The 13,325-nt window shown below is 37.0% G+C and overlaps 1 protein-coding gene across 1 annotated transcript; it reads right to left on the bottom strand.

Annotated features, from left to right (window-relative positions):
- Positions 1 to 488: 488 nt before the first annotated feature.
- LOC114542435 lies at positions 489 to 1,521 on the bottom strand (the record flags this gene model as incomplete). Its single annotated transcript, XM_028561984.1, has 3 exons — positions 1,354 to 1,521; positions 1,082 to 1,243; positions 489 to 559 (listed from the first exon to the last, which is right to left on the bottom strand). Coding segments are annotated over exons 1-3 (401 nt in total), but the record flags the coding sequence as incomplete, so codon positions are not given.
- Positions 1,522 to 13,325: the final 11,804 nt, after the last annotated feature.

Below are 13,325 nucleotides of genomic sequence, written 5' to 3' on the forward strand. Positions count from 1 at the left end.
CAAGCATAACCTGTTGCCTTTCTAAAACCATTTTCTATATTTATAATATAATATACACTTGTTCCTTGTAATATACGTATACGTATGTATTGATGATAAAGTACATACAAAGCATATTTTCAAATTAATATAGCCACTCAAGGCGCGCGATAATTAAAATGCATGCATGGCTTTCGATACAGCCGGTATTTGGGGTATTTGTTATACGAAATACAAAAAACTGCATTGAAAAATGGGACTTAGTCTATGACAATGCTATAATGAAAGATTTTGGTTTGGTTGTATCCCTGTAGTTCATATATAATCACCGTGCTAAACATAGCATAGAAAAATAACTTAATTGGCAAATTTAGCCCATGCATGCATGCAGCCGGAGGCTATAACCAAACACAATTTTTCCCATTTTTTGTTTAGGTTCACAGTTTCCTTTTTATTCCTTGTATACGGTGACCACAGCGTTAAAATTACAGAAAGTGAACACATAATACCTTTCTTCCACGTCGAATGTTTCCAAACCGTCTTGGTCTTCTTTTTGCTTAATTATTGTTCTGACAGTGCTCTAAATTGATTATTGCACGATTAATAATAAAATGGATTATGATAGTCACGCAATTTTTTAATCCCATATCATATCATGCGCTTGTTCGTCAATGCCGAAATGTTTCATTTTATTTTCGTTCAAGTTTCAAGCCAAAATTAGTGAGCTTTGGCATGTTTTCTTTGTGATTATTGGTATGAAATTCATTCCATTCGGTACCGGACAGACAAGCCGCTCTTAAATTTACATAATCTATGATTGTATGTTGTATAATGATACAGCACAGTTTATACATATGTAGCTAATGCTCCCTTTTAATCATGAAACACGACGTATTCGATACAAATTCAAATTTCACGTGATGCATGATATATTCAAGATATATTCAATTCAAATTTCACGTGATGAATGATATATTCAAGATATATTCAATTCAAATTTCACCTGAGGCATGCATGTGACAAGAATTTTTTTGACATGCAAACTTTGCATGCCGGATAATAGCCACTTTTAAAGAGAGTTATTTTTAAAATAAAACCCAACCTTTATATCAGCAGGTACTTTAGCTTTGCGACTCCGCTTCACACTTGTATTGTTCTTTTCCTCAAACTGTTTGAGGCGCTGTTCAATAGCCACCACTGATTTAGACAGGCCTCCCAAAGTATCGCGCATACGATCATTCTCCTCTTTTTGTTTGTCCAACTTCTGTTAAAAAAAGAAAGCACACACCCGTGGATTAACAAAACCAGGTTTTAGTCTATATATATATATATTAATAATTATTGTACAATATTTTACTTATATCCTATACATACCTCATTCATTGCCATTTGCTGCTCCAAGATCCCTCGAAAAATGACCGACATTTCGCTCTCCTTAACAGAATCATCAGGAACTATTGATTCATCGTCTGTATGCTCATTTGAAATAGATTCATTGCCAATTGAATCATGATCAGACTGTTCGCTTGACTGATCCGACATTATTTTAAAGGCAAACCGGTTTAGCACTGAGCAGTTTTTTCAAACCTTTAGCGCGATGTAAGCAACACTCAACTGAAGCGATTTCAAATGTGTTTGTGACTTTGTGTAACGAAATAAATTTGCCGTAGGCAGGGCGGTGTGCCAGCTTTTATCATTTATCACTTCCAACAGTATAGCTATGTCCTATATAGTCATATAATCTGCTCGTACAAAACTGTCGCAGAAATATATGAATTTCATAGACATAAAAGTTTTTAAAAACCTTCACAGGTGGGTTATATGCACCTGAGTTTGTATGTTTTAAGCCTTTTATATATATATATATATATATATATATATATATATATATATATATATATATATATATATATATATATATTCATTAAAGCGACATGCCTTTATCCGTGCATTCATGCTAATTGATATACAAACATGCGGATATTCTGGGTTGCAACGAACCACCTGTCGGATGTCGAGGTTTGGAGACTGACCAAAAATACCACTTAAAACAAGGGCGATATTTTTGTCATCGCTGCCTCCCTATACATGCATGCACGCATGTTCTTATAATTATAATAGTGACAAGTGTATATGCATGTTTTCATATCTAAATTGTACACCGTTAAGAAATGGGTAAAGTATGTGTAATATACTCAAAATCACCTAACCGAACTTTGCATAAAACCGAACTTTGCTGCCGTGTCCATAAACTTACATATCATTCAAAACATACCAATATCAGTTATATCACAACAACCCTAACCCTATTTATACCTATACAAAAATGGACTTTTTATACATTTGGCCCTAGTCAAAACCCAATAAAGCCTTATAACATCCTCCAAGCCCGCGTGTTCGACCAAAAAATGAAATGTACGGTTTGTTTTTATCAATTGTACACCTAGTTGATCAAATTACGAAACTCACTGAAATTCATCAATAATTAGAGCGCTTTCAGCGCGCAATGAACAAATCGGATTATAGATTTCACATATCACGCAAGTCTTTTAAGCCAAACTTGACAAAGCTTCGGATGCAAAAAAGCGATAGAATTACTGCATTACCGATAAAGCGTGTGTAAAAACGAGTTATTGCGATAATAGTCATAATATACCGTTAGTAATAAACACTTCATGGGAAAGGTACGTGCAAGGCAGCATTGTCCACATTGTAATCAAAATGTTAGCTACTCTACATATCGACAACACCGAATGCGCTTTTTTGATAATCAAAGAGGGAAGTGGAGAGTGGATAGTTCTAACATCAATGACGTATATGAAGGTACGTATATATGTAGTATATAATTCAGCATTGTTTTTTTATGATGGATTGAAGAAAACCACTTGCCAGTTAGCATACACAATTAACCCAGTATAATACCTTTATAATAATTTATGATGTTCAACTTGCATATTGCATAAACATTCGCATTGACAAACCTTAGCGCTATCAGTAAAATCAGTTTTAGAAACCTTAAACCTATACATAGGTTGTTTGTTTTACTCTGAAGTCAGTTGTGAACAATGATATGCACTCTTGATAAAGTGGGAGTAAAATGAAAATTATGAAATAATGCATGTTTGTTTGGAAAGTTTCATGTCATCAGTGAAATCACCCCTAAATTTCCTTCCTCTATTTTATAGGCGAAGGTTCCGTAAATTTTCCAGTAAGTTCGAAATTTCAAGTACTTTTTGGAGAAGGGGAATCTTCAACATTATGTGAAGATAATGCCCTGCAAGATATTGAGAATGAAGTGGAATTCCAATTCCAAGAGAATTTAGCAGGGACACAACAAAATGACATAGCAGACGACACTAGCAGCAATGATGATAGCAAATCTGAGAGTAGCAGCACGGATGAAGAGATCTGGGAGGCTGAAGATGTACCAGATACAACTGAAAACAGGGAAGACAACGCGCCCGAAGAAAAATCATGTGCCCTGCCTACAACGTCAATAATTGGGGCCATGTCCCTTTTTCTATTGTTATGGCAAGCTTCGTTTGGCATTTCTGGGTCAGCAATCGTTGTGCTTCTGAAATTCTTAAAAAGCCTGATTGGTATTCTCGCTGATGTAAGTGGTTCAGAAATTATAAAGAATATTGCGGAATCATTTCCAGTAAGTTTGGCAACTGTTCGCGCTTTAGTTGGGGCTAGCACTGATGACTTCACTGTCTACACTGCCTGTCCAAAATGTTACACATTGTACTCCAAAGAACATTGTACAAAAACGTTGCCCGATGGTCGTGTAGTTAGCAACTCCTGTGCGCATGTACAGTGGCCAAATCACCCACAGATACGGAAACGTGATGCATGCGGAGAAAAATTAATGAAGAAAGTGAGAGGAAAGACTGGAAATGTTTTTTGGTATCCTCGAAAAGTCTACGTGTACCGAAGCCTGTTCAGCTCGCTAAAAAAGTTTATATTTCGAAAGAACTTTTTCGAAATATGTAATCAATGGAGGCAGACTGAAAATGATGTTGAATTAGAAGAAATGTGTGACATTCATGACGGCAAAGTTTGGAAGGACTTTCAGACCTTTGAAGAACAACCTTTTCTAAAAGATCGGAACAACCTCGCATTAATCATGAATGTTGACTGGTTTAACCCATTCAAGCATGCACCAGGATCTGTAGGAGCTATTTACTGTGTTTTCGCAAATTTGCCGCGACAAGAAAGATACAAGAGAGAAAATGTAGTGTTACTCGGTCTCATTGAAGGTGAACCCAAACACGATTTAAATTCCATTCTCAAGCCAGCCGTTGACGAACTTTTGACGCTTTGGAAAGGACATATGTTTCACCAAGGCTGGAGATGCTTTTTTGTACGTGTCGCCTTCTATGTATTGCCTGCGATGTTCCGGCAGCAAGAAAAGTTGCGGGGTTTATGGCACATAACGCTACCCGTGGTTGCTCGAGGTGCCTAAAAGAGTTCCCTGTAAAACACTTCGGTGCAAAACCAAATTATTCGGGCTTTGAAAGAAATTCCTGGCCAAAACGGGACTCAAGATCTCATCGCAAAAATGCGAAAAAAACTTTGAAATGTACGTCATCCAGTCAACGAAAGAAACTTGAAAGCTCTCTTGGTAGTCGATACACTGAACTATTAAGACTACCGTACTATGATGGTGTACGATTTGTCGTGATAGATCCTATGCATAACTTGCTATTAGGCACAGCAAAATGTCTATTCCATAAATGGGTAGATTTAGGACTGTTAAAGCAGGATGATCTGAAAAAGATCCAAGTCCACATTGATGAAATCGTTGTCCCTCCAGATTTAGGACGAATTCCAAACAAAATAGAATCTGGTTCCTCTGGGATGACTGCTGACCAGTGGAAGAATTGGACATTGGTGTATTCACCTTACATCTTGTCCACTTTTCTGCCTAAAGCCCATTATGAGTGTTGGATGCTTTTTGTTTCTGCTTGTCGGCTGATGTGCGCAAGAACGATAAATCGAAGTGAATTAAAACAAGCGGATCAGAATTTACTTGCATTTTGTAACAAGGCCGAAAGCCTCTATTCCGAGGAGTTTGTGACCCCAAACATGCATCTACATGGACACCTCGCGCAATGTATTGAGGATTACGGTCCAGTTTATGCTTTTTGGTGCTTTTCTTTCGAAAGGTATAACGGAATTCTTGGTGGATACCAGCATAACAACAAGGCGGTTCCAGTCCAAATGATGAAAAAGTTTTTAGAAGAAGACTATCTTTCGTCAGCATCAACCACCCAAGAATATCCGATGTTCTTGAAGCACTTTGCAAACTTGGTTAGCAGTGAAAATGAAAAGCTTTCAGGGACATTAAAACAGGTTTTTAGCGCAGGTTTCCAAACGAGATGCCACATAAGCCAGGTTCATCCACGCGACGTCTCGTGGGAAGAAGATAACGCAACTCAGGAACCTATTCCGCCATTTAAAACCAAAGTCTTAGACGAAGAGGATTGCGAGGACCTAAAGAATATGTACAAGTCTATTTTACCCGTAAACGAAGAAACTGACGAGATTTATGTGTCTTCCAGTTATCTGCAAGTGGAAAGAATGAAAATATATGGTGAAATTTACGACTCATCATGCTGTAAATCACCAAGAGCTAACCACGTCACGGCGTCTTGGTTTCATGATAACAATATAGCTCTTTGTAGTGACCCACATTTCCGGCCAGCTATAGTAAGGTTCTTCCTAAAGCACACTCTTGAATTTAATCGCGCCAATGGTGAGAAAAAACAAGAAACGTATCTTCTGGCATGTGTTTCATGGTTTAAGGACCACGAAAAAAAAAACTATTTCAAGTCGCCATTGGAAGTATGGTGTAGAGATATGTTTGAAGATTCGGGTCCAGCATCATTTTTACCTGTTGGACGAATTTTTGGAAGATTCTGTCCTGTTCAAGGTAAAGTTCCACTCCTCGGAAACCAACTCGAGAATGTTTTAATTGTTAATCCTTTACAACAGAAGTGGGCTGCAGAATAGTAAGGAACAGAACTCATAGAATAATAATACTAGAATAGTGGCAAAAAATAGCATTACCCGGCATTGCTTGGTGGAAACATTGTATTAAAGAACTCGCAAACCTGATTATCGGTGATTAATAATTTTTCAATAACACCTTGAAAACAATTAACATCAAATGTAGTGAAACAACTGCTTAATATAGACAAAAAAAACTCTAGGATGTTTTGATCTAAAAGGGTCGACTTAAATCGAAACGTAGATATATATTTTTCGGTTTATTTTGTTATATTTGATGCGAATTTTTTATCGCTTTCATACTGCTATGTCTGTTTTCATTTGTACACATGAAAGATGAAATGTTCCATGAAAATAGTATTCAAGCAAAATGTACACGAATCTGCATATTGCAGGAATAAAAACATTTCTTGTTTTAAAGCTCTGTTTACACGACGATTTAAAATGGGTACCCATTTTATTAGTGTCCGGCCTTTGTTTTGGTAGTCTGGACACTAATAATATTAATTCGACACGGATACCCATTTTAGTCCTGCCGTGCCAATAAATTGAGTGTAGTGTGAATCGGGCTTAAATGACACCAAACTGGATGATATTTTGATTGTAGCTACTATAGAGTATAATTTATGCATGAAATTATCCATTATATGTATGCTGACAAAAAACCAGTATTCTGCCAATAAAATTCTTGTTGACGCATGATATCTGTATGAATGTTTGGAACAAATTATACACGACCTAAGCCCAAGTTTACACTACTCTTAATTTATTTATATTTATATGCCCGGTCTTTGTTTTGGTAGTCTGAACAACAATAAAATTGGGCCGTTTTAGCCGTGCCGTGTCAATAAATTGCGTGTAGTGTAAACGGTCCTTTAGATAAAATGTGCCCGCCTTTGGTAAAGCGCCAACAGGCGTAAGTATGAATTATAAATCAATTTGTACAAGATTTGTACATAATCAAAGGCTATAAACATGGTGTTTTGATGTATCAACACTCTGTTGCATCTTTATCTGTCAAAATTTATGACGTGTATGAGGTGTTATATGTTTATATCAACCAAAGGTAAACGCAAAAAAGGTTTAAGGAGAGTTTTACATGACTTCACATGGCTAATTTGATGTCATGGCCATGCAAATCGGGTATAGTGTATAAACAGAGTGTGTTTGTTTCGCCTAGTCGGGATTACACGTTCCATATAAACAGGCCCTAAAATTGAAAGGACTGAATCCAATTAGCCAAACTTTACACCTAAGCGGAAATTGGCCATGATTTTGCAATTATATTGTGATAATTGTGCCATATGCATGCAATTAAATTGTGATATGCATGGTTGTGAAGATAGAACTTAATCGTTCATGCAGGCTGTGACATTTATCCAATGGAAAGGAAAAACAAATCAAATAATGCTCATCATAAGCGCTCTCTCGGCAATAGGAGGGAAAATACTCGTCGTAGACGAGAAATAAAAAGAAAATTGCGTAAATTGGCGAAGGATGAAGGAAGCAAACAAACAAACAACATTTCGAATGATACCATTGGCACTGGTTTAGCGAACGAGGTTAGGCATACAAGCGGTGAAAATCCTACACATTTAGAAAACATTAAAAAGCTAGAAGAGGAAAACAGTCGTCTGCACAAGCATGCAGTGTACTTCCACTACCGATGGAAAAAAAGCCAAGAGGAAACTAAGACGAAATGCCAACCAAAATTAATAGAACTTGACAGAAAGCATCTACATGTAGATGGAAAAGTCGGGGAAGGAACATTTGGAAACTGTTTTTTGGCAAAGTATGGATCTCTCAAAGTGGCAGTCAAAGAAATAAAGAGCGAAAGTTTAAACGAGAAAATCACCAGAGAAGCTGAGATACTACATAGCCTACGTCATCCTAATCTCCCTTTGCTTCTCGGCGTCTGTTTCCAGAAAAGTCCTTTTCTCATCATTACAACCTACCACAGTGTCGAAACTGAAGACGCCTTACTATCTACTACAATGTGCACTGCCTTGTCTGAAAACATTGTAAGTTCCGACCTTCGTCCACACTGGTTGGCCATATTGCACGACCTCTCTATGGCCATTTGTTATATTCACGAGAAGAATATAATTCACAACGATATTAAGACGAATAACGTGGTCATAGAGAAGCACGGCAAATGCTTTACTGCAGTTCTCATTGACTTTGGCAAAGCAACTGCAGCTAACAATGGCAAGAGCTACCCAGAATTTGGCGAGAAGGAGCGAGAAAAGTATGAGAGGAAGTACCCATACTTGGCACCAGAACTTAAATCAGGTGGAGGGAAACAAACAGTACGCACTGATGTTTATTCATTTGGATATTTAATGAAAGTCGTCAGCCACAGTCTCGAAAATAGGGAACTTCTTCACTTTATCACTCGTGTAAGAACATTTCAGAACTAAATAGGCCAAATATGCATGAGATTGAGAATTCATTGGAAAAGCTTAAGTTAAGTAGGTAATTTTTTGTAGATTGTATATGCCCCACTGTCCGCTAAATAGGTCACAATTGTAGCACTATATTAAATAAATAATTATGAACATCTAATCTACCGGATGCGGAAATTCGGGCTATCACCATGCAACTTATAGTAAATAAGTCAGCCTAAAACAGGTTATTGTTTAATTATTCTGGTCCTCTATACACACGTGTACACGAATTCAGGTAAATTATGATATACATATATTAAATAACTCCTAGCAAAAAGGAATTTTTTTATCAAAGATGCCTTGATGTCGCTTTGTTTGTCATCATTCAAAGAGCATTAAACTTGTAAGTGAAATTGACCAGAGCCAGCCCTATTTCCCGCTGAGGAGTCCACATGCATAAAGTTGCTTTCCAGTCACGCGTTTTTCGTAGGCACACGCACGAAAAATTTTATAAATGCTTCTAAATGTTTATTATTTAGGTCTACAATTGCATACAATATATATATATATATATATATATATATATATATATATATATATATATATATATATATATATATATATATAGAAAGAGAGAGAGATTTGCTGAAGCGAATAATTAATTTATTGCTTCCGTGCATTGTGATTAGTTATTCGAAGCTAACGTAGCCCACTTATAGAGCTTGCGTAGCCCACTTCTAGAGCAACTTGCTTATCAAGATTTAAGTACAGGGAAATTTTGTTACGATTTGGAGAACGTGCTCTCCTGATTTATTCCTAGCAGGATTAAAAACTTCAAGGCGATTCGCACTTCGTTGGCGATTCATTGCTACAGTTAAGTAATATTCCCCTCACGTGCGTTGAGCATGTTTCAAGTGCAAGGTCAGCGTACCTATAAAACTGAAACGTTCCGAAGAGTTCAAGGTCATTTATATCTGGCTGCCGTCGAAGCAATTCGAAAGTTTTCCCCACACCCTCCCTCTCTTTCTATAGGTGGTGTGCTACGATAATTTCTATGTAGTTATGCTGGTGTGGGCGTTTTTATCACACCATCTTTTCTGTGCTGTATTAAAATACGAACGTTGTAACAATTAACTATAATTTGTTACTTTTGACTTAATTAAATCGGCATGTGCTTTAGCACATTGCCATTATTTTATCCAAAAATGTGATCTGTTTTATTTTAGTTGCATGCCTCTAATTTGCCCAGAAAACAAATCAGTTCAGAACTGCTGCTTTCAAGCCAGTTTTTTCTAAATACCTTCAGTTTACCTTGGGGTATTGTTTACAGCAGTAAAAAGTAGCTGCAAAAAAATAGTCTTCGCTTCGATTTAGCTATATACTAAAGCCTAATACGTTGAACAATTAACCTGCGAACAGACTGCACACGAAAATGGCTCATCCCCCAAATATATTTACACACCTCGGAACAACCGTGTAAATACCCATCGCGGCATCGCCAAATTATTAGCCGTTTAATCTAAGTGCATTTGGAACAACCGGCTCTGGATTATTAAGCCGTTGTATTCTAGACGTATTCCGTTTAACGAATACCACAGAATTTCATCAGTATTCCAAACCGTATAGTAGTTGGTAATACTACGGAATATTATGGATATTCTTACCGTATTCTGACTCGCTATACGGTGTTGGAATATGTATTTTATTCCGACCCGTATAGAGAGTGGAATACTTGGGAATACGCAGCTTTTCGCCCAGTGGGGGCGGATCTAGGGGTTGTCAGATGAGTCACGCGACTAAGGTAAAATTGAAATCGTAGCCCAGTTGCACGTTTTCAAATTGCGGTCAGTGGGAAGAATTGTGTCATAATATAATTTTAGGGAAAATAACAGTCCAGTTACGCCTTTTCAGTTTCATGCAGTAGATGACTCACTGACTACTGAGCCCGCGGCAAATAAGTCACAGTAGCGGTTGTGTGCAAGAATTTTGCCTCATCTGCTTGAGCTCCTAGCCATTTGATTGGTCGAGAGAGATTTTGACTCATCTTTGCGGGGGTCTGACTCATCCAAGCTCAGAATAAGCCTCCTGATTGGCTGAAAAAGTGAAAATTCTGTTTTCTTATTGGTTCGACTTTTTTGACTCATCGGTTCATGATACGCAATATGATTGGCGCACTCACTATTGCTTATTGCATAATATATTAAACTTTGCATCACCTCACTCTTTTGCGAATATCGTGCGGTAGGCTATTTTTCTGTGAAACACAGCGAAATTTTAAACAGTGAATCTACTAGGATAACTTGATAGATACGATGTCTATGTTCGATGTCGTTCAGTCAGCGTTTAAAGCTAATGATCAGACGGTCTTAGCGAAAATAAACGATGACTTGATGAAGCAAATTGAAGCTTCAAAGACTCGGACAGTGGAAGATCTTCTGGCAGCTATGGCTTACACGAGATCAGGCCTCGCCAGAAATATTGCTTCAGAGTCGTTCATACCACCTTCGGCTCGCATGGGAAAGAAGTGCACAGCTATGAGGTAAATATATTTACTTTACTTAATAAAGATGGTATGTTTATAGTATAATTTGACTTTCATGCGCCCATCGGCGTTGTATTGTTGTCAAAATTTGCATACGATCGCGCTTCATGGCTCATATACTGTATTCATGTGAATCATGTCAGTATAACAGTCTATAATCTATATTCTAAAACTTATTTATGTATTTCTAATATACAATAATACAAAAACATTTGCTGATTTGCGAGTAATAACAACTATCAAACGAATCATTGGACTGATTGGACTCATTGGAGTCAATAAGATTAGCTTCAGCTTTGGTCCTTGAACGACTTGACAGCCTTGCCTCACTTCAATCTTGCAAGGCAATGTTGCGCCGGTTATTAGTATTTACTAATTACTATTTAGTAATATAAAGTTTTACTAATCAAAGTAGACAAAAAAATTAACAAATAACATACATAATCTAAGAATTTTAAGATAAGTAGGGCATTGCCATTGGTTAATTTGTTATTGGTTTCATTTTGAATGTGTTTTTTATTATCTTTATACATAGATCTGAAGAGACTGGTAATTGTCTATATAGTTCTGTGTCTTTGGCAATGGTTGGTGACAATAGTTTAATGGAATCATTGCGTATTTTGACATGTATTGAACTTTTTATGCATGCTGATTTTTACTCCAAACACCCTTCCTTTTTTTCAGCTGTGAATCGACATGGTCAGGCCTTTACAAACATCAAAAATCTTTTACCTTTGTCTGTGTCTCTTGAATGTTTAGATACAGGGTTGATTGGGGATGACTTAGTGAAGCAAGAAGCCATCACAAACTGTGATAACTACAAATGGTCATCATTTTTGTGTATTTTAGGTCTCTCTTCTGTTTTAGGCAGTAATATTTCAACTTATTATCCTGATTGTGGTGAGATGAGATACAAATGTTTATTTAATTGCTTAGTTCAACCTCGACAGAAGGCAAAGAAGTCTTTTGATAACTTACATATTTTATTTTGCCATGAAGGTAGTATTGAACCAGGTAGAACTTTTCAGCCAAATCATTTTGTCCCTCTTCTATTTCATCCAGATATAAGTAAAAGAAAAGCAAGTTTTTCCACTCATTCTCTTTCATCAGCTGCAAAGAAGCCAAAGCAAATTCCAGTTGCTCCTAAAGTGACTCCAAGTAAGACCAATGCCAATATTTTAAAATTTTTCCCTATTGCTCCAAAACCAACTGTAAAAGCTCCAAATGAGACATTCTCATCTGCTACTTCACTTGCCACCCATACTAATGCATTAGATGAGCCAAATATTTTAACAGAACCACAACAAGACATCACCGTTGAGGTAAAAGATAATACTGATAATTTTGATATAGCTTTTTATAGGAAAAAAGTTAAAGGTATGGATAGTTCCTAAATTTGTGCTTTGATTAAAAATGTGTTTAAACCCGATAAAGATTTCTCTTTTCCTAAAACTGGTAATGGAAGAAGTTTTAGGTATTCTTGGCTGAAATTATATCCTTGGTTGTGCTATTCACCCTCTGAGGATGGTGCATATTGTTTATCATGTGTTCTTTTTGGGGATAGATTTCCTGATAAGGCAGGAAAAATCCAAAAACTTTTTTCTCAACCTCTTCGCCATTGGAATAATGCTTCTTTTACTTTTAGACGTCATGCAGGGCATGGTACAGGGAGTGATATGGGACTGCATGCTTGTACTTTTCCATTTTTAACAGCCTTGAATGCACAAATGTCTGGAGCCGCACAACCTTTTGAGGTATTGTTAGATAACAATATGAAACAAGAGATTGCTGAAAATAGGGCAAAATTAGAACCTATTGTAGATTCTGTTATTTTTTGTGGCCGTCTTGGATTACCCCTTCGTGGCCACCGTGATGATTCTCAGTATCATCCAGAAGTGGGCAATTACTCTAAGGGGGGAGTGGGCAATTTTATTGAGTCACTTAATTTCAGAGTTCGTGCAGGGGATAAAGTTTTAGGAGAACACTTGAAAACCTGTGGTAAGAACACAAGCTATATCTCTAAAACAAGCCAAAACAAGATTATTCAATGTTGTGGCCAAGTTATAACAGACAAAATCATCGAGGAGGTAAAAGGTAGTAAATTTTTTTCTATAATTGCTGATGAGGCTTCAGATTCCTCTCATAAAGAGCAGTTGTCCCTGGTTTTACGTTTTGTCGACAAGGAAATGAACATTAGAGAAGAGTTCATGGGTTTTCTTCATTGTAAGTGGGGATTGAGTGGTGCACAACTTTGTAAACTAATTCTTGAAGCTCTTAATGATTTGACATTGTCTATTAAAGAAAGTCGTGGACAAGGTTATGATGGGGCTGGTGCAGTTGCAGGGCACATAAATGGCTTATCAGCACACATCTTAAAGTTAAACAGTAAGGCTCTGTACACCCAT

The sequence above is a fragment of the Dendronephthya gigantea genome, unplaced genomic scaffold, assembly GCF_004324835.1.
Source record: "Dendronephthya gigantea isolate DGI-Jeju-01 unplaced genomic scaffold, DenGig_1.0 000350F, whole genome shotgun sequence".
In the NCBI taxonomy this organism is placed as follows: Eukaryota; Metazoa; Cnidaria; class Anthozoa; order Malacalcyonacea; family Nephtheidae; genus Dendronephthya; species Dendronephthya gigantea.